Here is a 27074-nt window from a genome sequence, read left to right as displayed (position 1 = left end):
ATGGTATAGATTTTAAAACAATTAAATCCTTTTGAGCACTGTGTTGATTATAACTCTTGTAAAAATGGCAAAAAGTGTTTTTCGTGAAAACGGTGCCTATAAACCGGAACTGTTTATTCGTTGGTCTGGCATCTGTTTTCACCGGACGACTTTCCACTGGTACCAACCGGATGAAAAATAATAAAATAGTTTGGGGACTAGCTAGCTTTTAGTAAATGGATTATTATACTCGTCATTGTTGTTAATTGTACATTAATGTGAATATTATCCTTTTGACGGTGTTTACGATTTTTTGTGCCAATTATTTTTACCAAACATTCGTCTTTTTAAACACCGTGCACATATTTTGAAAACGCACGAGCGGAAGTGTTAATATTGTTCTGGAAGGAGCGACTCGGCCTCTGAGAGTCTTCACCCAGAAAGTCCCACTTGTTATAAATGTAGATTTCTTAAAAGCTTTTAAATTATTTTCGTACGTTAATGTAGGTTGAAATCATTTACTTCGACCGTTAAAGCGTTTAAAGCCGCCATGTCGTCGCCGCTGGAGATGACGGAGATGTACGACAACGCTCTGCTGGGGATTCTGCAGCACGTTGGAAACATTCAGGACTTTCTGCAGGTTTATTTTGGGTTTTTGTACCGAAAGACGGACTTTTATCGTCTGTTGTCAAGTCCCAACGACAAGATGGGCTTCCCCCCCGGTGTGGCGGAGAAGATGGTGCAGAAGGTGAAGTTTGTCAACTCTAGCTGTCAGATAAAGAAGGTCTCTAAAGTAATTTGACCTAAGTAACGTTACAGTTTGTGAACATGAGTCCAGAGTATTTACCATTAAATATTCATATCTTATAAAACTTGTGAAGTTCGCCTCCTTCTCCCTTACATGTATTAAAATATCTGCAGTTGAAGTTATATGGAGGAGATTTAGTTCACATTATGTCATCTGGCTGCTCATTCTAGCCAGGATTGGTTCACCTGCTCCTCCAGAACTCGTCCAGATGATGAGACAAGGTGTTCTCTCCCTCTTTAAGTGTCCGTTCCTGTCCACATTGGGCCTATGTTAGATCCACTGAGACAGTTTTCGTGTCAGCCAAACTCTACAGTGGCAGCTAATTACTGTTTGTGTTAATTATGTGAAGACCAGATAATCTTTTACTCCTTCTTCAGACGTTTAAGCTGTTTGAGAAGCTGGCAGAGCAAGACAGAGAGAGACTGAGTGAGCTGCAAAAGAGAGAGGAGACTAGATGTGTTCCTCCAGCAGTTCAGGAGCTGGAAGTCACCGCAGAGCCGGAGGAGACGGGAGAGCAGAGCTCAGAGGCAGCACCAATGGAGAGCTCCGCTGTGGATGCAGGTGATGTTTTGGCTCCTGTCGAACCGAACGCCAGCTCTCAACCTGATGCCAGCAGCAGCAGCAGCAGCAGCAGCAGCAGCAGCCGCAGCCGCCAAGGACCGGTACCTCATGGAGACCAGGCAGCTGCAGCCAGCACAAACCCGTCAGAAGAGTGAGCATCATGTTTTATCCAGCAGAGCTTTTTGTTTTTATTAGTGAATCAAATCACACTTTGTGCATTGTTATTAAATAAATTATTTACAGTGACAAAGTATTTCGTACACCCCTCCACCTTCTGAATTGATCATTTTTATGTAGTTTTCTTTCTACACTCAAAACCTTAATGACATAATGACAAAGTTGACATTTTTCATAATGTATTAAAATACCAGAAAAAGGAGCAAGCTAAGTCTACAGGCTTGTAACACCTGCAGACATAACCAATATCAGCATCTGATCATAAGAAACCATCATACTGTGTGTACACAAGAACAAACTGCCTCAGAACACTCTCTGTGCACGTGTCTGTGTTGTGTTTCAGGAGTCAGGACAAGTTTCAGTATGATCCTGACAGCTACAATGGGGCGGTGAGGGAAAACTACAGCTGGTCTCAGGACTACACTGATGTGGAGGTCCGCGTGTTTGTACCCAAGACAGTTGTTAAGGGCAGACAGGTACACGAAGCCCACCAGTTGTAGCAGATATTCTGTCCTTTCAGTGACTTTAGCTGTGTCTTATTCTCGTTTCATTGGTGTCATCAGGTCAGTGTTAGTCTGCAGACCAGCAGTGTGCGAGTGTGTGTGAGGGACGGAGCTGAAGAAAAAGCACTGTTGGAAGGAGAATTCACACACAAGATCAACACAGAAAACTCTCTGTGGAGTCTGGAGCCTGGAAAATGTGTAGTGGTGAGTGTGGTGCAAGAAGTACTCTGACATTTTACTGATACTGTACAGTATAGAAATAAGAGCATATAGTTGAAGTAAAAGTGCAAAAGTGTTCGCAGCGAATGATGAATTAAACTGAGATGTATAAAACCCACACACTGACTCAGTATTCACACTTTATAAACTGTTGAATAGTTGGTGTATAAAATAAAACAATAAAAAATCCTTATTTCATTTATATATTAATAATGTTTTTCTAATTGATTGATCCAGTCTAAATTAATCTCATGATTTATCTGTTATTGTTGAGCTTTCACTCTTGATTTAGCAGGTTTTATGCTAAATGGGTTAATGTGGATCTGTGTTTGATGTCAGCTGTCGCTCAGTAAGACCTCTGAGGTTTGGTGGAATGCGGTGCTGAAAGGGGAGAAGGAGATCGACATAAACCAAATTAACCGTGAGCGCTCCATGGCGTCTGTCGACGAGGAGGAGCACGCTGTACTAGACCGACTCACATTTGACTACCATCAGAAGCTGCAGGGTAAACCACAGAGTCACGAGATGGTGAGGACCCAAATGTATAAGCCGGACTGTGCTAGACAGAAGTGATTAAACCACTCGTAACTACTATGGTTACGAGTGGTTCGGTTCGTGTGTCTGTGGCAGACTGTCTGCAGTGCCAGTTAACCATCACTTCAGTATTACCGTGTAGTTGAATTTACACATTTTACAACAAACAATAACATCGGGAGCAGTTATCATGGATCACAGTCAATGGGACAGAATAACAAATACAGTAATTATATATTAACATTTTCTAAACTTCATTCATTTTTCCTGTGTGTGTGTATAAATATACACAGAGAAATTTAGCTCTTAAATTGGGTTTAGATTGTTCATAAAAGGACTAAAAAAGTCTAATTTTAATGTTGTTGAACCTGCAGAAACGCTGTGTTAGAGAAACATTACAGGTCTGAACCAGGAAGTCTGACAACTTGACTTTCAGTTTTAAAATCGCCTTGGTCATTTATTCAGACGTGTAAACAGATCTCTCCTGCAGATGTCACTGTAGTCTGTATCAGCATAAAGGTGCGTGTTAAACATCTGTCTTCATGTCTGTTCACAGAAAGTGCACGAGATGCTGAAGAAAGGCTGGGACGCTGAAGGCTCGCCATTCAAAGGGCAGCAGTTCGACCCCTCCATGTTTGACATCCCCCCCAGTGCGGTGCAGTTCTGAGACGCAGCCGAACATGAACTGGATCTTTGATTCACAGAAGAGTTTGTAGTGAAGCTGCCCCACTGAAGCTGGAGGGCGGGACGGGAAACGGATGACAGACATTAATTTGATGTTTTGACAGTTTGAAATCTGATGAATATGTGTAGTCTGTTAACGGTTTGCTCTTAATTTAATAACAGCTCTTCAGTGCCTCCATGTTCGTCTGACTCATTCTGTTATTTTCTATCTCTCATTGTTATTAGGTGTCAGTTTTATTTATCATTCTCAGCCAGGTGTTGCTGGTTAGCAGCTCAACAAACTGCTAAAAGTAGAAAAATCAACTGAAGCGAACAATAAAATGTACATGACTTCACTTTTACTGAACTTCTTTTTATTTAAAAGGCTTTTAAATACCAGAGATCTGCAGAGAATGAAAGCAGCTGAAGCAGCAGAACTACAACAGAGTTTTGGTTTTAGTTATTTGCATTTTATTGGATGCTGGTGAAGGTTCTCAGTCACCTGGAACTTGACTAAACTGGATACTACTCATCTGAGTAGCTTCTTCAGTCAGATGTTGAGTGGAGACATCAGATTTATCCTCCATGGTGGATTCATGGGAAACATTTCAACATAACAAGAAAGAAAGAAAAGTCCAGCTGTCGTCACTCAGCTTCCACATGTAAAATGAAGAAAATGTTATTTCTGCCTTCACAGGTCGAGGAGGATTAGAAGAAAGTCGGACATGATAAACATCATTTTATGTAGCAGGAATATGTAGATCTGTAGAACTGCTGTCCAGGTTGTAAATCCACTAGAGGCATCTTTCTGATACAACAAGAAACATCAGACAAAACAAGTTGTGCTGATGGAGGGTGAACATTAAACTGATAATGAATAAATTCATTAATTACAGCTCTGTCTTGTTACAGTCACACTATAATCTGACATAAAGGCAGAACATTAATGTTCACCTGTTCCTAAGAGCTGTAGTCTTACAGACACTCATTCACATTCACTCCAGTTATTAATGATGGTGAAGTATCTTACGTGATGTCATCTCTCCATCTTTCCACTCAGCTGATGGAAAGAATGACTTGATAATGTACTAACTAGTGAGACGAAGAAGAGAGATGGAAAGATGAAAAGACGCCGAGCAGCTAAATGAAAGCATCAGCTAGAGGCGGGAAATGGTAAAAGGAAAAAACTCTAAATGAATGGAATAAAACTCTAATCAGATCAATCGTGTAATGATTAAAAGATTCATATCATGATCAGAATTAGATGGATTCACCAAGTAGGAGGTCTGAGGAAACACTAACTGTTAACTATGTACGTATTAACATGATGTTCCATATATTTCACTTAGAAGACAACACGCTATGAAATCGAGCAGGAAGTGAAGGCAGCAGCAGTAAAAGAGAAACAGACTCAGACTTCAGTTAGTCACTGTTTTAAGACTATTTTATTTATGTTAGTTTAAAGAGGACAAACTATGACACTCTTCTCTTCTCAGCACCCAGAAACCACCAGCACGTCTGATTTCAACCCTTAAAAATGATTTAAAGTGCAAAATATCACAATAAACAAGTAAATAAATAAGTTTTCAACAGTCCAGGTGCACGTAATAAAACATTTGACTTGATTAAAGGGGAAACTCCTCATTTTAAAGACATGTTGTTTGATTTCTGATCCATACAGGTGATGTTCAAAGACAACATGAGGAACGATGTGTCTAAATGTTCCCCGATCTCTCTGTCTCTGTGTCACCTGTCTCCCACACACACCTGTTAGCCCCTCCCAGTTCCTTTCTTTATTTTCCCTCCATTTCCACCTGCTCCATCTTGCTCCGCCCCCTCACTCACCTGTTTTAGCTACAGGTCCATTGTTTGAGAAGTAAACAGAACCTTTGCTTCACCTCTTTATCCCATTTAACCAGTTATTCATAATTAAATGGTAACGTGGTGTGAGAAACGTCATGTTAGAGCAGGTACTCCTTCATTCTGACACCTGTCAACACAAAAAATCATCCTGTAGCGAACCGGCGGCGTTAGCGGCTAGCGCTGTGGGCTAGGTGCGCTGTGGGCTAGGTGCTCTGTGGGCTAGGTGCTCTGTGGGCTAGGTGCTCTGTGGGCTAGGTGCTCTGTGGGCTAGGTGCTCTGTGGGCTAGGTGCTCTGTGGGCTAGGTGCTCTGTGGGCTAGGTGCGCTGTGGGCCTAGGTGCTCTGTGGCTAGGTGCGCTGTGGGCTAGGTGCTCTGTGGGCTAGGTGCTCTGTGGGCTAGGTGCGCTGTGGGCTAGGTGCTCTGTGGGCTAGGTGCTCTGTGGGCTAGGTGCTCTGTGGGCTAGGTGCTCTGTGGGCCAGGTGCGCTGTGGGCCAGGTGCTCTGTGGAGGAGGATGTGTAAGTAGTAGTTCTGTTGTCTGGTGCTTTTATGGTTGTGACTGTTTGTAGGCGGATTTTTATCGGTCGTCTTCTTTTAAGTCTGAGTTCATGGTTTGGAATAAATGGTATGAATGGGACGAGTGAGCCCACTTCCGGCCGCCATTTAGTAGCTAGCATCCCGCTAGCTTTAGCTGCACAGTGTAGCCTAGCTTAGCTGCCGTTAGCTAGCGGCTAACAGTCTGAATCCAAACATGTTTGATATTTGTTGTAAATATTCTTCTCTCTCCACGTTTCACACCATCTTTGTTCATATTTATAACCTGTGTGACTGTTTCTCAGTTGCACATCTGCAGAAATCATAATTAGTGGAGAAGTGTGAAGTTGTATGTGTTGGACATGACTCATATTAATTTCTAATAATCCAACAACAATCATTATATTCTGTTAAAATAATCAACCAAATATTCTATAGGTTGTGTTCAACTGTTTATTTGCACAATATTTGGGGAAAATAAAATATAAAGTCAGATGAAAATGTGACTTTCACACAATGACAGCATGTTCAGAGCCTGAACGCATCATGTTAAACCAAAAGGTTTTAACTTTTTCTTTTTATGTGATTTTATGTGATGTAGGTTCATTCGACCATGAATTGTCTGACTGTGATGCACATTTTTAGTTCACTGAGGTTCTTTACAAGTGTTTTCTGATTTATGGCCGCGTGTGTTCAGTCCCCCGCACTCTCCATCACAGCCTTTCTGCTCGTTCCTGTTTTATCCTGGGATCACGTCATGGAGTGAGCTCACAGTACCATCCGTGTGGCATTTAAAGAGTCCGTCCTCTCCGCCTGGCAGATCGGAGAAACCCCCCATCCGAGCCGGGACCGTGTGCGCGCCGGGCTGCAGCTGAACCACTCAGCCGTCCGGAGGTCTGAGGTAGGCGGAGACTGAGCCCGAGGTCCCCCCGTCCGCAGCGACGCACCGTGCATTTCGGACTCGGAACCCGCACCCGTCCGAGGAGGAACCATCATGGCAACGACAACTTGCACACGTTTTACAGATGAATACCAGCTGTACGAGGAGCTTGGCAAGTAAGCCGCTGTTACGTTACACTATCCCGAGTCTCCTGCATGCAGCCTGACCCCGTCCTAGAGTCGCACATGAGGGATGGAGCTCTGCACATCAGCGGTGATGGATGCAGCTCCCTCCAAACTAAACGCACGCTGGTCCGAAGCTCTCCGACTTAGTGTTTTTATTTTTATTATAAATTTAAAAAGATTTTTTTTTTTTTTTACACCTTCAAATGCAAAAGCCAGGGTTTTTAAAAAGATATCAGAGTTAAGACGGGGTTTGCATGAGCCCAGGAGCACTTCTGGACACATTACCCCCTCCTCTTTGCCCAAAGGCTAATTAGGGACAAACAGGCCTAATATGAGGGGAAAGCTGATGTGTTGGAATTAAGCTCCCTCACCATGAGCTGGCTTTAATCACAGTGGCTCACAGCTTAGTGGAGAAGTCACAGAATTATGCTTCTGCTCCTGCTCTTGATCTACTGCTAATCTAATGAGGTGTGTCTGTAATAAAGTGTGGTCCCTCAAAGGATGCAGACAAACTAAAAAAGACTGAAGAGGCTTTGGGTGCCACAGTGGGTAGATGCAAAGTAGACTCAGTGTCTCTGTCAGGTTGTGCGTGGGTAGAGAGGATCTCTCTGCAATGTTTGCCTCACAGGAACATTTATTCCACAGCACTGGGGAGAAAAAAAGCAAGTTCAGTGAGGATGGCTGTGAAATTCTAATGTTTTTTTATTTTTACAGGTTGTTTTAAGCTCCTGTGTGATGGCAGTGATTCCAGCCGTGTGTGGGATGTGACAAGTTGAAGACAATAGACATGATGGCTTGGCAGCAGCTGCCCTCACTGATGGCAGACTTGCTGTTTATGTGCTTGGTTTATGAGTGTGTTGTGCAGATGTAAAAACAGCTGAATTTTAGGTTGGTCTGACTTAGGGTTGGGTACCTGAGTACTTTGTCTACTTTCTACTCCATTATCTCACATGTTTACTTTGGTTGGAATTAACAATACATCTATAAAATATTGCACAGCATAATAAATGCGTTAGGATATAATAACACATTAAAATATTGTAATACTTTGGTATTTTTACAAACATTTTGAATGCAGTACTTCTATTTAAGTTTATGCTCACTGGTGTGAAAACTACTTCTACCACTGTGTAAAAGTTTATCAGGAACAAACACCTAACATGTTTCCAGATGTGTGGTGTTTGCTGTTTGGTAAATGGTAACACCTGAATGTTTTGTACATTACCTGTAACCAATGAGGGTGGGGGAAGGAGACTGTAAAAGGATTTGTTACACTCGAAGCTGAACTAATCCAGGTTTTGGATCCAGATCCAGCCCTCCTCCTGACTCCCACCTGCCCTACAGATAACCTGTCATGTCGAAGCTCTGCTACCTTTATTAACACGCGGCGGGAGTGTCAGCGAGTGTCATGCTTACTCACCCTGTCTCCTCATAATAGATGCATATTGGAGAGCTAGTGAGAGGTAGGGGCTCCGAGGGGAGTGAGTGCTTCATTGCGTAACAATACTGAGGTGAGATAAAATTAGCTCTGAAATGACAGAGGTGGTTATTTCTGATTGTCTCTGTTGGGTTTGTTGAGCAAATGTGGTCCCAAAAACTCCAGCACATACGGCTTATCCTAGAAACGCAGCTGTTATTCCTTTATTTCTCATCATTTGACGCCACTCACATCTCTGAAATGACTCTAGAGCTGAAGCAGAGAATCCTGTAGACTGGTTCTGTTTCATATTTATTATATAAATCGTAAAAAAGGAGGAATAAGAAAATTAAACTTGGTCCAACTTTGAGGTGTTTACACATTAGGTGTTTAGTGCTCTAAACTGTGGAAGCCCTGAGAGCTAAATGAACTGTAACCAAAATAACACGGAAAAAGAAGAAATGTTTACAATTGGAAACCAGATATATTAATTATTAATAAACGTGTTGGTGCCTGTGCTATTTGCAGTGTTTTGTCTAAATTTGCTTGTTTTGACTATTTGCATCTGTTTTCTTAAATTGAGGTGCGTTGTTCTCATTGTCACCATAGCAACAACCCAATTAAAGTCTATCTTTTGACTTTCTGACTTTGGTATTTTACTGAGTGTCACCCCATAACAATCAATGGATGTCTGATCCATTTTCTGCTAGCTTCCTGTGTTAGTTAAAACTGGGTTTATAGGGAATGATGACGTGAATTTAGAGACTTGGTGAAGATCCTAAAAATGTGGTATAAAATGTCCTTATGCGAATACACGAGGCAGACTGATGCCAAAACTTTATAGTGCTGCAGAGCATCAATTAATATATTGCTCTAACGTAATGGAGTAAAAGCAGCAGCAGTTAAAATGATTAAAATTAAAATACTCAAATACGAGTGCCTCAAATTGTACTTGCAGTACTTTAGTACCTACTACAACTGGATGATCTACAGTGGTGCAATTATCAAATTTGTGACCAGTGAAAGTGTGTAGCTGGTTGTAGTTATGTTTAGGAATCATCCCTGTAGGAAACCATTGAGAACAAACTTCTGACTGAGTCACTGAGATCAGGGCGGTTTAAAGGCAGAGAGGAGTTGAGGTCAGTCTGATGGCTCAGCTGTCTCTTCTGATGCTGACAAAGCTTACAGCCTTACACCCTGTCTTCTGTCTTTGTTTCCCAGGGGGGCCTTTTCAGTGGTGCGTCGCTGTGTCAAACTCTGCACAGGCCAAGAGTACGCCGCCAAAATCATCAACACCAAAAAGCTCTCAGCCAGAGGTGAGATAAAGTCAAGAGATGTTAGTTAATAGTCTGTAACTTGGCTGTTTGGTGGTTTGGCTCAGCATCTGTTAATGACAAAGGGGAAAACATGTTTTTTGTCTGTGCAACAATTGATCAGACCTGTCACTGTGACTCGAACTGTTCAGGTGCAGCCTGTTGTAGTTTTTGTTATACTCCACCTGAGGACCTGAATTGATCGGACAAAGTTTAAAAAGGTACAGACCAAGGTTTCACAATCCACACTGTACGTCTGGACATAAACTGAGTCACAGATACCAAGGAACTCTCTGTAGACCTCCACAGTAACTGTTTGTGGTGAGTGACAGATCAGGACAAGACGATAAAACCATTTCTAAAGGTCTGAGCAATCACAGGAGCACGGTGGCCTGTCTGAACCACCAGGACTCTTCAGAGAGTCCATAGTCAGTCTAATGGAGCTTCAGAGGTTCTCTAGAGATGGAAGAACCTGGCAGGAGGACAAATCACCCCTACGGCAAAGTATGGTGTTGGAAGTGTCATGATGCGGGGGTCTTCTGAACAGAAGAGAGAGATGAGCGTAGAATGGATGCAGCCAAATACAGAGAAGGCCATAAAGAAGACCTGCTCCAGAGTGTATGGGACCCAGCCAAAACCCAGACTTAAACAGCTGTGGAGAGACCTGAAGATGACAGTTCAGACACTTCCCATCAAGGACCTGTCAGGAAGAGCGAGAGGTTTGCAGGGACTTGGCCCTGAAGCTGTAACTCCTGCACAATACTCAATGTTACCGTTTTTGACTTTTAATACATTGACAAATGTGATTAACTTTGCGATGAACACGTCTGAATACCCTCTAAAGCCACTGTAAGTGTGTTTTGATCGTCAGTAGCAGAGGCATCATGGAGGTTTTTATCATTGTGTATGTCTGATCTGATCGCTCACGTTAGCATATTTTAGCGCTTGTTTGATTCCAGCGTGTGAAGACTCTACGTCTGTTCCTCTGAGAGAGGCAGATGACGGTTTCACTCAGACGCACTGTCGAATCCGTGGCAGGAGGAAAAGATCCGAGCATGAAAAATCCACATTTTCCTGAACAAATTGTAACACGGAGCAGACTTGGAGGAGGAAATAAGCAGTTTGTGCTCAGCTTTCACACTCCACTACAGATGGGTTGTGACAGAATATGCAGCGTCCCCTTTTAAAGTGCTATTTGTAGCATTTTCTACATTATGTCGGTGTCAGCTGAACTGATGAAGCAGCATCCTGTGTTTGATGTACAGGTCTTTTTTTCCTGATGATAATAGTGGTAAAACATTTTTAAAAAAGACTTGAGATGATCTAAAAATAGCAACAATTGTGTAATTACAGCAAAGAAATAATCATGTAAGCATCAGCCTCACACGTCTTTGTTAAACAAGCGTGTTCATACTGTTTTTAGTGGAGCTTTGAGGCCACGATACATGATACAGGTCAGTTTTTACAGTGCAGTCAGATAAAAAGCAGGATGGATCCTTGGCTCAGCTGAATGCCTTCTTGTTTCCTTTTCTTTTTCATGTCTCTCCTATTATGTCTCCTCATCCCTTGATTCCTCTCCTCTCATTGGACTCTTCTTTTTTCTCCGTCTGGTTTCCTCCATCCCTCCCTCCACCTCTTTGCTTCTTATTTCCTCCCTTGTCTTGTCCTTTCTCATTTTGTGCTGCTATTCTCTTGCTTCCTTCTTTACTTTTATTTACTCTCCTTTCTTCAGTTTTTCTTCTACCTTTTCTACTTTGTTTCCTTCTTGTTTCCTCACCACTTCTTTTCCTCCCCCCCTTCTTTTCTTTCCTCGTCTTCTCTCCTGCTGTTACCTCTCTGGTCCTCTTGTTTCTTTCTTCTTCTGCCTTCATTTCTCCCTTATTTTTCTTGCTTGTCTCCTCTTATCATTTCCCCAGCTTCCCTCATATGTACTTTCCTTTCCTGTCACCTCAGTTCTTTTTCTCATGTCCTTTCCTTACCACCTCTATTTCCTTTAATATGGGACAAATGTCACCCCCGGGCTGCTCACATCTGTCTGTCTGTGACTAGCTGTAGGAAAGTCAGACTGTATGTGTCTCTCAATTCCTTGTCTATCACCTTGAGAACATTTGCCACTACTTGACACTGTACAAACTAAAATAACATTCTTCACTGTGATGTGTTTTTTTTTTCATTAATTTCTGATATAATTGTAAAAATCTGTTTGACTTTCTTGCAGATCATCAGAAACTGGAGAGAGAAGCTCGGATCTGCAGATTGCTTAAGCATCCCAACATTGGTAAGACTTTTTTTGTATTGATGCTTTTGTTTTTGTGTGTTGTGCTCATGCTGTGCAGCCAAACATTCAATCCCACAGAATTTTATTTTACTTAGTGACTTAAAGTGACCATATTATCCTAAAGTGTTTTTCTTTCCTGAGTTTTCCCTTTGTGCAGAAATGTACTAAAAGGTTAACCTAAAGAGAATAAAAGGTTTCAACCATCTAACTTGGTCACAGTAGGTGGATATCTTCCAGAGTTGCTGCATTTTAAGCTCCAATGCAGCTCAGCAGGGAAACAAAGTGGTGAAGATTATTAAATACATACACACGTTTGTGCAGAACAGGAGCTGTGGTCTCTCAATGGCCGGAAACAGGAGGAATAATTACAAGTAAAATGTATGTGAACCTGCTCTTTGAGGAATGATGCCAGCAAAAGTGACTTAATAGCAAATGTAAGTGGTTGACTCTCAGGATGGAACATTTGATTTTCATCTTAATGCTGAGGAAAAGTGGAGACAGCAGATTTAAGCTTTATTTAAGCTCCACAGAGTTTTACATGAGCTTAATAACCAGAAATGTTGGTGCAGAGATAAAATAAATGATTTAGATCCAAAACAAACCCTTTAATTTAGTAGGTTTCTCCAAAATGGAATCTAATGTGCATTTGTTTCTTTACTCATTAATGGTATTAAATATACAGTATATGGCCACTTTCTAAATGTTTTTGATCATATTCAGCCATACTGATTCTTCTATTGGTGCTTTTTGCCCTTTAAGATTAACTTAAGATTAATGCATTATGTCTATTTTCGTTCGTTTCCTCTTCGCCTTCCTCTAGTCCGTCTCCATGACAGTATCTCAGAGGAAGGCTTCCACTACCTCCTCTTTGACCTGTGAGTTGCTTCCTTTTCTCCCTCTCTGCCTCTCCTTCTTCGCACTGCGCTGCTCTCCCTCCTCCTTTCTCTCTCTCTCACTCCATCTCTGCTGGTGCCTCGTTTTCCACTCCTTCCCTTCTTTCTGTCGCCTCTCTCTTCCCTTCATCTCCATTTTATCCCTTTTTTTACATCTGCATTATCTTCATCCCTTCACTTCTTCATCTCCTCCATCCTGGCTTGCGCGGCAGTTTCCCCCATTACATAACAGTGCAACCCCACCTCCTCCCTCCCTTCCTCCTTGCGGCTCCCACTTTAGTGCACACACACATTGAGATACATCCACACTCCCCCGCACTGGAGCCAGTCTCCATGGCAACCCAATCGGAGCGAATCCTGCAGCCGGGGTTTCCCCCTAATGAGGACATCCCCCTCCTGTGTGTGTGTGTGTGTGTGTGCGCACTGCCTCAGTGAGAACATGTACAGTTTCATTTTTAACCTCCATCTTTACATTTGTCAGGGTGACAGGAGGGGAGCTGTTTGAGGATATTGTGGCCAGAGAGTACTACAGTGAAGCAGATGCCAGGTAAATGCACATGAATGTCATCTCTCTCGTTGTCGTCTTCTTCATCCCCTCCATGTGTGAGTCCTCCAGCCTCCGCAGTCCCCTCAGCAGCCCGAGAGTTTGGCTCCTCTCATTAGTGCTCACACAGAGACACATTTTTGACACCGTTTGTGGCGTTAGAGGCTCTAGTTGTGATTGATAATACCACTGCAGACCTTTCCGTGAGCTGAATAGCAAATCAAGGTTGAGAACTTTCCCCCAGAGTTTTTTTTTTTTTTTTTTTTTTTTTTTTTAAACAGACAGATGGAAACATACACACGCCCACACTGTAACCCCCCCAGGAGGTAGACTTAAATCAATTTGACTGTAGAGGCGGTTTGTGGAGGCGAGAGAGCGCAGAAAAGAAGGGGACAGAGGCAGTAGAATAAGATGCAGCAAAAAGGGGAAGATACTTATTTTTCCAGGTGATTTTAAACATCTTTATCTTGTAGTCCTGCTCCCATCGCTGTGTTCTTAGAACTAAGAAAACCCTTTTTTATATTTTATACTTTTAACAGACGTCAGGCTCTGATTTGTGCAGTAGTGGAAAAGAACTAAATACATTTACAGCAAAATCCTAAAAACACAAATAGTATTGTTCCTTCAATGCTTGGTCACTCACACCATTTTAAACGTACGATAAAGCGGTGTACATAATGATAAATGAAAACGTGATGTGGTCCAAGCAGCAAGAGGTAAAAAACACCACGTTCAGTAACATTAAGCATTCGGTGCATGTACAGGATTATCAATCCATGCCTCTGTCGTGCTAGTTTAAGCCTGTTTTGGCAGATTTTTCAATGACAACTATGCAAAACTATGCAAATCTATGCAGGCACAGAAAATTGTATTGAGTCACTTGCTGTAGTTTTACCTTTTACTTTTGAGTTATTGCCTTTGGGTCTGCAAACTGATGTTTATTTGTATTTTACAGATTAGAAAAAATAAATTAGACGTTGTGAAATACAGTTGGACCTCACAGTCCCATTGTCATGCTAAATGCTCATTGTACAGTATTAGGGTTATATCTGGAGAGTTGGGTGTTTGAGGAGAGATGTCCTCTGGAAAACCTAAAGGCTCCGTTTTTCATTACAATATAACAAAAATATTATACTTAAAATGTCTGTATCTTTGCAAGCACACTGTTATGTATGATCCTTTTAAAACTATATTAGGATATTACACAGATCAGGTGCTTCTGTGTTTTCCTAAATTAAACAACTTTGACATCTTCACCAATAGAGCAGTGAAGCAGTGAATCTTTAGTAGCAGGAAGGTCTGGACATGATTCAGACACTGCTTAACCTCAGCATGAACAAAGAGCCAAACTATCTCTGTGGAGGTGTATCCACTTGCTAAATCTCACTAAAAAAACGAATTTCTGCGACCGTAGAAGTGAAACTGAAGCTGCTTTAAGGGAGCTCAGCTGTTATCATCCACATCCAGTTACTCGGATGCGATTCTTACAATAGCAGTTTGAGAAAATGCAGCAGGTTACGTGAGCGTGAGTCCCCAGCTGAGGGGTGTTTGCAGCCTCCTCTCAGGTGTTTGCTGCAGAGATTTTTAACCATATACACACTGGATGTAACAGTGTCAGGGGAGAAAAAAGGATCAGAAGCAGTTGCAGAGTATTTATTCCTCCTGTTTTGGCACACCTCCAGCCACAGATGGATTATTGAGTGACTAAAGTGACCAAAATAAGGCACGAAACAGCCACAAACACACAAAATGACAGCAAAGAGATGCAAAACAGCACAAATGACATGGCTGCATGTTTTTTCTGTGTGAGGATCATTTTGTGTCACAAGAGTTGATGACTTGTTGACTTGTTCTGACTCGCACTTTATGCTGTGCTTTACATTTCTATATGTCTTATTTTTGTTGGCAGTGTTGGAGACTGAGCTTCAGTGAGACTAAACACAGAATGATTCAGTAAGCGATTTGGCTGCAGAGTCTCAGCAGATCTGGGTATTTTACCAAGTTGGAGTCAGATCTGAAATCAGAAACCGTCTCCAACATTGGATCTAAATGAGAGCTACCAAAACAGTTATTTGTATTCAGACGGAATATCCACTTCATGTTCAACCACAATGGAGCCCTGATGATCATCTGAATGTGCTGTCTCCTCTCTATTCTCCAGCTTTACTCCCCCTGTTCTTTCTTCTCATCTGCCATCACTCTCCCTTGTTCTCTTTGAATAAATTACGGCTGTGTGTGTCACTCTATGTGTTTGTGTGTGGGTGTGTGATTAGCATGGCTCGATTACTGTCCAACTGTATCTCGCTGACAGTTTCCTCTCTGTACTCCATCTGCACACAGAACGGCTCCATCCCTCCCTTCTCCGTCCACCCTGTTACACCAAATTATGCAAAAACATATTTTCTTCTTGGTCTCTAACAGCGTCCAGCCATGTGGATGGTTTCGGTTTTAAGTGGTCCAGGTTTATACATAATGATTTATTGCAACTCTGCCTTAACCCTGAATTACAACATTTAGGTTGTGGGTCTCAGAGCGGTGAAGGACAGAAATGACTTTGTCCTGTCTCCTAAAAATTGTTTCCTATTAGCATCAATTATTGAATGGATTGATTTTCAACATCAGGTGTTACATTTATGACCAAATACCTGCAGCTGTTCGACCAGCGGTTAGCATGTCACACAATACACTAAGATGGCACAAATGCTGACTGTGATGCCTCCATGTTAGTATTGTCATTGTGAGCATCTTATCTGGAAGTTGAGTCCTGGCAACTGGACTTCCTTCTTGTTCCTCTGAACATCTTAACTTGCTTTTGTTCGTATGTAGCTCTAAGCAACAAGACCTTTAGTCTTTTCATTGTGTTGTTTGGCATCAATTCAGCCAATTGATCTGAATGGTCCCAAATTAATTCTGCAGCATCACAACAAACACAAACATACCGTAGAGTCAGACTCCTAAAAGAAGATGGAGGCCAGCAGCACGTGGTTCTACCCCCACAGAGCCCTAAATCCACAGAAGCACCTGTGGCAACTTCTCCAAGAAGCTGAAGCAACCCACTCAACTAGAACATGGGAAAACTGTGTAACAAGAGAACTGGTTCTGGTCACAGTGACCCGCCCTCTACTGGAGTTTGCATGATGATAGAAACGATCCATTAGTTCCACTAGTTGAAAGCAGAACTTTTCTTTTCTTTTAGCATCTCAAGCTTTTGTGCCTCGATTTACAGCTACAACTCTGAAACCACTGACAAGTCTAGTAAATAATACTGATTATCTTGTTACAAAGGCACCTGTCAGAGGGTGGGACGTATGTGGCAGCAAGTGAACACTCAGTTCTTGAAGTTGATGTGTTGAAGCAGGAGAAATGGGGAAGTGTAAGGACCTGAGTGACTTTGAAAAAGGCCAAACTGTGATGTCTAGTCGACTGGGCCAGATTCTCACAGAAGATCTACTTGGTGCCAGATACCAGAGGACACTTTCAGAGGTCTTGTGGAGTCTAAACCTCGATGGGGCAGAGCTGTTTTGATGGCGCAGCATTAGACGGGTAGTTTTAATGTTATGGCTGATCGTTGTGTACACAGGAAGTTCTAATGCTGTGAAATCACAGAAATCTCCAAACCAGGACCGTCAACATGGCAAATTAGAGATGAAATGTTTTGGCATATTGATGAACTGACCCTTTAATTCTCCTCCTCCTCTGTAATACTGTCTTTTCCTTTATCTGCTCCTCACCCTGTTGATTTGTCTCCACAGTCACTGTATCCATCAGATTCTAGACAGTGTGTCTTACACCCACCAACATGACATAGTGCACAGGGACCTCAAGGTGTGTGTGTCGTGCTGCATTCACCTGTTGTACAAGAGTTGCTCTTGCTTGTTTTACTGGAACTGTTTAGTTTCTGGCTGTGATCTAAAATGATGACTTGCCTTTGCCTGCTGTGAGTCTGCTTGTCTTCAGGTTTTGCTTTTGGGACTCTTGTTGCACAATTTCTGACTTTTAAACTAGAATTTATTTTTCTTTTAGAAAGCATAGAAGACAAAAACCGAGAGAGTGAGTGGAGTAAGCATGAAAGTGAAAGAGTAGAGTTCAGTGGAGTAAGAGAGACGTGTCTACTTCAGATTCTTGGAAACCTGCTCAATCCTCTCTTTAAAAGTGGTGTTGCTGCTGTTCCTGAATAAATTACACAGAGAAATGTGCAGGTTAGACACAGCGTTTCCCACACGGAGCTGCAGCAAACTCCTACACTGTCTGACTAATGTTTCCCATTTCTTGAAAACAAAGAGAAAATCATGCTCCACTAAAGAAGGAAAAAGACGAGACAATCAGACAGTCAAAAGCAGATTAACGCATGTGGTTCATACCTTGGAATTCATGAGTTGAGTTTTATTTAGATGTTTCTTCAATGTGCAACAATCCTTTAGTTTCATAGTTGACTAACTTAACTTTAACTTATTACCAGCAGGTGGTTACCTGTAATGAGAGGCGTCTCTAGAAACCTCTGATAAGATAAGATCTGATAACAATATTTTTCATTACAAACATTCTCTTGAGCATCTCTTGAAAGATCAGACTGAGCCTGATGCTCTGTGCCAGACCTTCATCCCGAAAACAGCCTGTTAGCATTATTGAACCATCGGTTTAGTTATGAGTAAAAAAAAAATGTCTTGGCTAAATTTAGTATAATGATATCACAGTTTCCATAAAAAAAAAAAAAAGAACTTCCTTATTAATTGTTGTGCTAACAGTTAATATGTGGTTAAAGTTAAGAATCAAATGTCTGTCTTGTGCATTTTCTGACCCATCATTTGTTCGTATCCCATTACTGCGGCTGCCAGAGGTCACCGAACCGGAGCACGTTGTTGTCGTTGTAATAACATGAATTAGTTTGTTTCAGGATAAAATATGATATCACAATCTTTTTAATCACAATCACGATCGTCAATATGAACAATATGAAGTTTTTTAGAAATGTACAGAATGAATCAGCTGTAGATTTTATATCGTGCTTAGCTCTGAGCTGTCTGTCAGTGTGTCTGACAGACAGTATATGGGACACTGGAGACAAACCTCCCATCTGGCCGGACAGTTTGGCAAAAGGGTAAACGTGGAATACCACATTTACCCTTTTCCACTTTAAAGCAGCACGAGGATATTACTGCAGAATCTGTTGGTAATAAGATGATTGACTCTAATAGGTAGTGAAAAATCATGAAACCAAAGGCCTGCTGAACGCTGAAGAAGGTGGAGCTGAAACGATAATTTGACCAAAACCACAGGAAACTCAGTGATTTGTGTGAAATATGTTTTTGACTGTTTGGGAAAATGACCAACTAATCTCCACCCTGTGTAGTTCACGGACATGTTCACTCTCACACTTTTATGTGTGTGTGTGTGTGTGTGCAGCTGTGGTGCAGCGAGTGAGGTCATTCCTTGCGGTCTGTGTGTGAGAGATCATTGTGATGTAGCCGCCTCTGCATGGATGCTGGGGGCTGATTGAGTTCAGACTAACCTGCTCCCCCTGCTGTTTGCATGCAGTCATTGCATCCAGCAGATCCTGGAGGCCGTGCTCCACTGTCATCAGATGGGGGTGGTACACAGAGACCTCAAGGTGAGTCACCTGCAGGGGCGTGTGTCTGTGTCTGTTTGTGCATCTGTGCGTGGCAGGGATTTAAAGTTGTATTTGTCTGCATCTGACATTGTACTAAAATGTCTGAAGGCTGGTAAGTGCAGTGAGCTGAGCCTGCATGTCTGTGCATGGATACGGGCCTGATCTGTGATACGTGCATGAGTTTAGAATAATGTCTGTGCTTAAGGCTGAAGCTTGGTGTTAATTTACTCTTGTGATTATTAGGCAACTACAGTTTTTATGACGGAGTTAATTAACAATGTGCGTTCTATAATTTACTATAACATTAATCTAATCCTCTTCTGGCCCCAGCATCATATTTTACATGCAGACGTGAAGTAAACTAATGTATTTCGTCAAATTCAGAATCCCACGTGGTATGAAACCAAAGAAGCACCAAATGAGCTTTCACCCTATTCTGTTTTTAACAAATGGGTGTATAGTTGTCTTATCTGAGCCATGATGTCCTTAGGCAAGACCCCTTTATGCTTAGCCTGCCTACTTTGTACATCACTTGCAAGTCACTTTGGATAAAAGCGTCTGCCAAATGACTAAAATGTTAATAAATGAATGCACAGGCCAGCCAGTTTAGGTGTGTTCTATCTCCTGTTCATAAATCAAGTCTCCTTTAATTTAGTTTTTAAATCAGCCAGCAGAAGGTGACATGATGAGTCTTCTGCAGCTGGAGCACAGCGTGCAGTTGTTACTGTGCCTCTGTGGTGGAATCATTATTAGCTGGCGGCACAAATCGATCACTCTCAGCATTAACTGGGTTTATACTGTGTGTATTACAGTCTGCAGCAGATTGCTGTTACATCAGCATCTGAGCAGGAAACGCACAACTGTTGCAAAAAGACAAGCTGTGTTTGGTCCTCCTCAAGTAAACAAATGGCCAAAACGGCTTATACGCTACATATTTTTAAATCCCATCTGTCTGTCTCAGCCTCTGATCGTGCCTGTATTAGGATGTGTAGGAGTGTTGCTATGAATGTGTGTGCATTCTATTCTTTCTCTGACCACAAATAGATTTAAAACAACTACAAAGAGACAAGAACTGACCGCAAAGGGGAAACAAAATGACCACAAAGAGATAAAATACAACTACATAGATGCACATGACCACAAGATATATCTCAATGAGAGAGAAACTGATTGTCTGCAAAGAGGGTAAAAAAGCCATCAGAGACAACACAATGGCCACAAAGAGACACAAAAAACTACAAATATAAGTTCCACTGTGTCTGTCTTGGGGAATGAAGTGTGTTAGTGTAAAGTGTGTGTGAGAGTGTGTGTAAGAGTGATCTGAACAGGAGTGTTTTACAGATGTGATGGTGTTTGTGTTGTGCCTGCAGCCAGAGAACCTGCTGCTCGCCAGCAAGTGCAAGAACGCAGCAGTGAAGCTGGCCGACTTTGGACTGGCTATCGAGGTTCAAGGAGACCAGCAGGCTTGGTTTGGTACATTACACACACATTTACAGCATGCCCACGTAGACGTAGGGTTAGTTTAATTCCTTCAGGAAGTCTGTAACAAAAATCTCTACAACAAAGTGACCTGAGAATAAAGAAATTAGCTAAGAACTCCATTTGTTGATGTCTGCCTTTGACTCAATGTCCAGTGTTCCCCCTGTTTTAGCTCTTGTTTTGGTCTCCACCAGCTGCTGAGGGAAATGTGTTTCTGTGAAGTTATGTTACTTGATACCTACCCACAGAAATATTGCATCACTTAAATGTTTTTTTAGCAGCAAGCAACGATCTCTAGAGACGTCTTGCAGTGATTGAAGAGCTGGTGTTTGTGATGGAGCAGGATGATGGTGGATGTTCTCCTGTGTAAACTCTATCTGATGTCTTTACGTTTGCATCTTTTGAGTAAATACTGAGCCGTTAGTCCTCATTGTGCAGCAGCAAACATTATTAATGTACATGTACATTATTAATGAATTTGTCCTAAACATCAGTTTGTATTCTGATTGACTGGAGGTACTGTCTTTATTATTATTTATTAGGTTCTATATCCTCTTTTTTTAATACCAATGTACGTCCTTTAAGTGATTCTGAGGTATAATTCGTCTTAAAGTGAGAACACCTGGTGTGTTTCGACAAAAATGGTCACTGCTGGATTGTTAATGGTAATTTGTGCTCATGGTTCAGTCTGGCTGAGGTTGCTCCAAGTGCTTAGTTTGATCCAGAGCCAATATGAAGATCTATTATACAGGAACTGCAGCAAGTTAAAAGCTCTGACTCCATATTCAGCTGCATTTAATTAATTAATTCTAAGGCTGCATCTCAAATGGTTCTATATTTGATCTTTTTAGTGTTTTAGTATTTCAATAATACTTACAGTATTATTGTGCACAATCAAACCTCAGCAGGTTTTTGATCAGGCACATTGTACTGTAAATGTTTCTCAAACCACAATGAAGCACACTGACTCACTCGCACTCTGAATCGTGTTTTCTTCTGTTTGCTTGTGCAGGTTTTGCAGGAACTCCCGGCTACTTGTCCCCAGAGGTGCTGAGGAAGGAGGCATACGGTAAACCTGTAGACATCTGGGCATGTGGTAAGCTCTTTGTGTGTGTACTTCTCGCTGACGCCTCCTCACTCGCCTTCTCCTCACTCATACAAAGGCTGTGTTTTTGTGTGTAGGTGTTATCCTCTACATCCTTTTGGTTGGGTACCCTCCGTTCTGGGACGAGGACCAGCACAAACTCTACCAGCAGATCAAAGCTGGAGCGTACGATGTGAGCCAGCCTCTGCTGCCTATTATTATTAACATCATCATCATCGCCCACTTTAAACCAGAAAATATGTTGCTCATGTTTGGGGTGTGTATGCTCTTTAGTTTCCTTCCCCAGAGTGGGACACGGTGACTCCGGAGGCTAAAAATCTCATCAACCAGATGCTGACGATCAACCCAGCCAAAAGAATCACAGCCCAGGAGGCTCTTAAGCACCCATGGGTCTGCGTAAGTACACATGCACATCAAGTGTGTCCAAACACCCGAGACCACGTCAACACCCACATTTTCAGATTCTGAAATATTTTTGGATTTCAATTTGTGTCCTGTAGAAAACAGTTGACTTACAGACAGGAAGCTACTGTATATATATATATATATATATATATATATATATATATATATATATATATATATATATATATGTCCCTGTCATTTTCCAACACGTTTAATTTTAAATCCTCTAACAGCACGTTTGTGAACATCTGTGCAAAGCTGCCAGAATCTCACCATCTGTTTCCAAACATGCAATCTGTGATATCTGCCGATACTGGGTCAGCTCATCTTGAACGATTTGTTCATTTGTTGATGGTTGTTTGTGTCGTGCATTTACAGCAGGTCTTCATGTCTTTACCAGATCTCTGTAGCTTAGGTGGAGTCACAGGTAAGAGCTAAAAAAACACCTGCTGTCCTTCCCCAAACGTAAAAATACCCAAAAAACCTAAAACAAAACTTATTTAGTAACACTGCAGTATTGAACGTATTTTTACATGTGTAGTAGTTTTATTAATTGAAAATAAAACCTTCTACAAGGATCACAACACGTTATACATTAAATTAATAACTTACAATACAACTTGCAATAAACTTATTAATTACAAACTTACAACAAAAAAAGAAATACTGTGTATTATACTCAAACTGAAGTTAAACTGAAAAATAACATTTTTAATCTTTTCATTTCTTGCTTTTTCTCTACTAGAGATAATTTAACATAGTTTAGAACAAAACATCTTTCTGTTGTTTTCTGAATTTAATTATTTCATTAATCAAGAAAACATTTACTCAAGTGCTGTTCTTACTGTAGGTGTAATTTTAAGCTATTTGTACTGAAGTATTTCCATTTTACAATACTTTAAACTTTACTTCTCTACATTTTGGAGGAAAATTTTGTACTTTTACTGCACTGTACTAACTATTTTAAAATTTTTGCTACAAGTTACTTCTACGTTGTAGATCAGTATTACAAACTACTGCCTAAAGTAAAAAAGTCTAACAACCATGTGAAAGAAGTATGGAAGTATTTTACTACAGTTATACCACAAGCAGTGAAAAGTAAAATTCACTATACCGATCAATTTAATTGATGTATTAATATTTTTCTTGCAGTGAAGATGTTTTAAATTATTTAAAATTGTTTTAAATTCAATTTTCTAATGTAGAAAATGAAAAATCTAAATGTGCAGAGGTCTGAATACTTCTGAACTAGAGATGATCGTCAGGACACAGTAAAGCCAAGCAGAATTTATGTTATTGTATTCTTTGTTAAGCCGGTGGTTTTTGCCAAAGATGTCGTCACCTAAAGAGTCGACACGTTCCAGGGAAGTGAGTCTGTCCGACAGCTCAGCCCACATGAAGCTGTCACTGTCAGTGCTCCTCTTCTGATGTTTTATTTTCAGCTTCTCTGTCTCCGTCTCCCTGCAGCAACGCTCAACTGTGGCCTCCATGATGCACAGACAGGAGACGGTCGAGTGCCTGAAGAAGTTTAACGCCAGGAGGAAACTCAAGGTGTGAACGGTTTAAAAAATAAAGACGAGGAAATTGAACGTTCTCCTCTGTAGGAGCTGCATGTTTTATAAAATCACACTGCAGGATTTTATTTCTACCCCAGTGTCTCCCTCATCCACTTTTACTTAAAGCTCCACTGTGCTGTGACTTCTGTACAAAACATTATTATTCTTTCAGTCACTGATTTTATTTGTTCTGCTTATGTCATTTAGAAACAGAACTTAATTCAGTTTGAACGCATTTCAGGAGTGAAAAGGAGAAAAATCTCGAGTTAACATAAGTACGATATTGATAAAATCTAAAAATGATAGCTCATAGCAACAACAAGCTCGCCAGCTGTGTCCGCCACTTTTTAGTGTCCCCTGGGAAACACTGTAATCTGCAGTGGTTTTAGATATATATAGATTTTAAGTTGCTCCCTGAAAACCTTTGTTTGTGTTTGCTTGAATGAACCTCATATATAATTCTTACTGCTGTTTTCTTCACAGTTTTATGTTGCTCATGTATGTGTTGCCCTACACCTCCACACAACGACTAAAATATGGCAACATAAGTAAACAGACAAAGCAATAAGTAACCTAACACATGCTTTTTCTTTGTTCCAAACTGAAACACCAATGTATTAACATATGCTTGATGAGATTTCATCATTTCATAACAGCTCAGTTTGTAATTTAATGTAACTTTACACTGAGAGGAGTTCAAGTGTCTTTTCCCTCCACAGGGTGCCATTTTGACCACCATGCTCGTCTCCAGGAACTTCTCTGGTGAGTGCTGCTTGTTGAAAACACGAGAGTCAAGGGAACATCTCAGCGCCCTGACTGGGAGAGGAAAGGACAGGATGACATGCCATCTGTCTTCTGCCATCTCCTCACACACACTTGAACACACAGCAGGTTGATGGGCGGCAGTGTCGGAGTAAGCAGGAAACGCAGCAGAGATATTTGCTTGGGCTTTTTTTCGCCCCAGTTTCATGTAGGAAAACCTGTTTGATTAAATCAGGCTGATTGTCGTCGTTTGATGACAGGCAGCAAAAATATGATGAAGACGTATAAAACATTAATTTTGTAATGAGAATTACTATCAAGGAACTGGACACGATCTGATATTAATATGATATTTTCTAAATAGCTAGATTGGGTGTCAGATAATGGGCTAATCTATTCACTTCTAATGTGCTGCGTATAATCAGCAGCACGTTGCATGGAGATATATATATTAGATATAGATATATATTATTTCACACTTGTTACAATGACAAGTTGGACGAATACTTGTAATTCTTTGTGAGGGTGGGGGTAACGCTACAAATTCCTTTAAGCTTTATGACCTTACAAAATATTATCGTTTACAGAATGATATAGAACTCCCAACAACCCCACTTGAGCAAACACTAGGTGACACAGGAGAGGAAAAACTCCCTTTAGAGGAAGAAACCTCCAGTAGGTGGGAGTAACTAATGCATGGACTAGTTTTTCAGCATCACTCTGAGACGGGAAGCTCCTAATTTAACCAATATTCCACAGATGGAAGAAGGCGGATCAAGAGATTCTATTATGTTTGAAGTGAAGGAAAGATCCTGGTTAAATATGACTCTGAGATTTCTCACAGTGTTACTTGAGGTCAATGTTATGTCATCTAGGGTGAGCATATGATTAGACATAGTGTCTCTGAGATTTTTAGGACCAAACTAGAAGTAAATAACCTCTGTCTTGTCTGAATTTGGGAGTAGAAATCTAGAGGACATTCAGAACTTTGTCTTTTAACCGTTTCATGCAAAAATTATGAAAACCTCATTCAAGATTTTTTTACAAGTTACAAAGAAAAGAAAAAGAATTAACATGCGCTGACCTTTTAACAAAAAAAAAAACATGGAAATCTGTAATTAACTTTTGTGTGCATGGAAGACGCATCATTAACATGAATACACTGAAATCTATCCGATAGATACGATTTAAACGACTCTAGTGCTGTTCCTTTGATTCCAATGACATATTCCAGTCTGTAATAAAATGTTGTGATCTATAGTGTCGAATGCAGCACTAAGGTCTAACAAAATGAATTTAGAGAGAGTCTGACACTAATAGAAGATTGTTAGTAACCTCTATCAATGCTGTTTCTGTACTATGATGTACTCTATGTAATCTTCATGCAGGTTATTCTTGCACAGGTGGTCACTTAATTGCTTTACAACCACTTTTTCTAGGATTTTAGGAATGTTTTTGTCTGAGATGAGTTCTCAGAGCTGACAGGACAGAGGAAGAGTTGGGTGTCATCGTAGCAGCTACTCCACCACCTCATTCTGTCTCCCTATCTGCGTTTCAGTGGGCCGGCAGACCACAGCCCCCGCTGCCGTCAGCGCTGTAGGGGGAACCACCGCCGGCATCGTGGAACAAGGTAAACTCTCAGTCTTGAACAGCTTTAACGTCTTCATTCTGACCACTCCTCTCTTAAAACTTCACATCCTCTCCTCTCCTCGACCCGATGATTAAACTAGAAATCTCCCAGAGTCACAGCATCGCACACTCCCTCAGCTTGTTTTAATCTCACTTCCTAAATCTTTTTCTCTTCCCCCTCCTCTTCTAATGCTTCTCAAATGTTTGCCAAGGTAAGCAGCCTCATCTCTCATCTGGGAGCAGAGAGAATTACTGTTGAGATAGATTTGCTTGTCAAGGGTTAGAGCTTCTATGGCCTGCAAGGACTTAGGAGAGAAACCGCATGCAGTGTGATGGGTGTGCAGCAGCTTATGACAGAAGAAAGTGATGTTTTCAGTGTGTGGTGAAAAAAAAAAATCATCGTGCAGCTTTCAAGTTGCACATTTTTTCAAATTTCTATCGTTTTAGCTCCTAAACCCACTTTACGGCTCGTATCCTGCTACAATAAAGTGTGGTTTACTGCTCCTGCCCATCAATGAACTCTGTAGTAATCCAGCCTGCTCTTGAGATTAACAAACCCATTATCACATACCTGCATCTCTATTCCACTTCCCTGATGCTTTTACCCCTAATCCTCCCTCGATCTGTGCCTGTGCGTGCATCTGTGTCAGTGTGTTGGATTATACAGAGAATTAGTTGGACTTTTCCTTTTTTTTGCTCTGCTTATCTAATGCTTTGGGCAGTGGCTCAGGGTTAGGAGGTGCCAGTTGGATGGAGATTTTTATTAATGTGTGTGTGTTTATTCATTGGGTTTAATGTCTTTTTACAGGACAGACGAAGGGAGTTTTTTTTTTTTTTTTTTTTAAGAGGGAGGGGTGGGATTTCCTTCCTTTAAGGGTGGCGATGGGGAGGTAATGTGGAGAGATGAGCGTTGCCACTCTGTGTGGTCTGCGCTTTCACGAGAAGGTGATGTTTTTTCAGCCAATGCGTGAATGCATCACTGTGCAGCTGCAGCTGTTTTTGTGTGAGCAGATTTAGAGAAGTCATCAGAAGGTGTATGATGTGTACTCTTCCATCTGAGGGTGTGTCGTTCTGTCTCTCTGCAGCAGCCAAGAGTCTCCTCAACAAGAAGGCGGATGTCAAGGTAAGCTGACTTCTCTCACTTCCCCTCTCGTCTCTTTCATTTCCTCTTCGTATCCTTC

At 41.3% G+C, this 27074-nt stretch overlaps 2 protein-coding genes across 4 annotated transcripts in view; both read left to right on the top strand.

Annotated features, from left to right (window-relative positions):
* Nucleotides 1-264: 264 nt before the first annotated feature.
* nudcd3 (NudC domain containing 3) lies at nt 265-3800 on the top strand. Its single transcript, XM_026355697.1, has 6 exons — nt 265-727; nt 1165-1499; nt 1869-2001; nt 2089-2232; nt 2587-2775; nt 3338-3800. Exons 1-6 carry the CDS (start codon nt 530-532, stop codon nt 3446-3448), a joined length of 1110 nt encoding a protein of 369 aa, XP_026211482.1. The 5' UTR covers nt 265-529; the 3' UTR covers nt 3449-3800.
* Nucleotides 3801-5684: 1884 nt separating this feature from the next.
* LOC113158363 (calcium/calmodulin-dependent protein kinase type II subunit beta) overlaps nt 5685-27074 on the top strand; it is a 31604-nt gene continuing 10214 nt past the window's right edge. Inside the window, exons 1-15 of one of the 3 annotated variants that reach the window (XM_026354247.1) lie at nt 5685-5823; nt 6537-6895; nt 9543-9637; nt 11853-11912; nt 12733-12787; nt 13287-13352; nt 18885-18957; nt 20328-20430; nt 21449-21532; nt 21619-21713; nt 21815-21937; nt 23414-23497; nt 24222-24264; nt 25823-25894; nt 26982-27016. In XM_026354247.1, the coding sequence (XP_026210032.1) occupies nt 6834-6895; nt 9543-9637; nt 11853-11912; nt 12733-12787; nt 13287-13352; nt 18885-18957; nt 20328-20430; nt 21449-21532; nt 21619-21713; nt 21815-21937; nt 23414-23497; nt 24222-24264; nt 25823-25894; nt 26982-27016 (1050 nt within the window). In that variant the 5' untranslated portion in view covers nt 5685-5823; nt 6537-6833. Of the gene's footprint in view, nt 5824-6536; nt 6896-9542; nt 9638-11852; nt 11913-12732; nt 12788-13286; nt 13353-18884; nt 18958-20327; nt 20431-21448; nt 21533-21618; nt 21714-21814; nt 21938-23413; nt 23498-24221; nt 24265-25822; nt 25895-26978; nt 27017-27074 lie in introns of those variants that run through there. The other 2 variants (XM_026354246.1, XM_026354248.1) reach the window with 2 other exon arrangements.

The sequence above is a fragment of the Anabas testudineus genome, chromosome 12 (genome assembly GCF_900324465.2).
Source record: "Anabas testudineus chromosome 12, fAnaTes1.2, whole genome shotgun sequence".
Classification (NCBI taxonomy): Eukaryota; Metazoa; Chordata; class Actinopteri; order Anabantiformes; family Anabantidae; genus Anabas; species Anabas testudineus.
The sequence above is the reverse complement of the archived record's forward strand: the minus strand, read 5'-3'. Positions and strand labels throughout refer to the sequence as shown.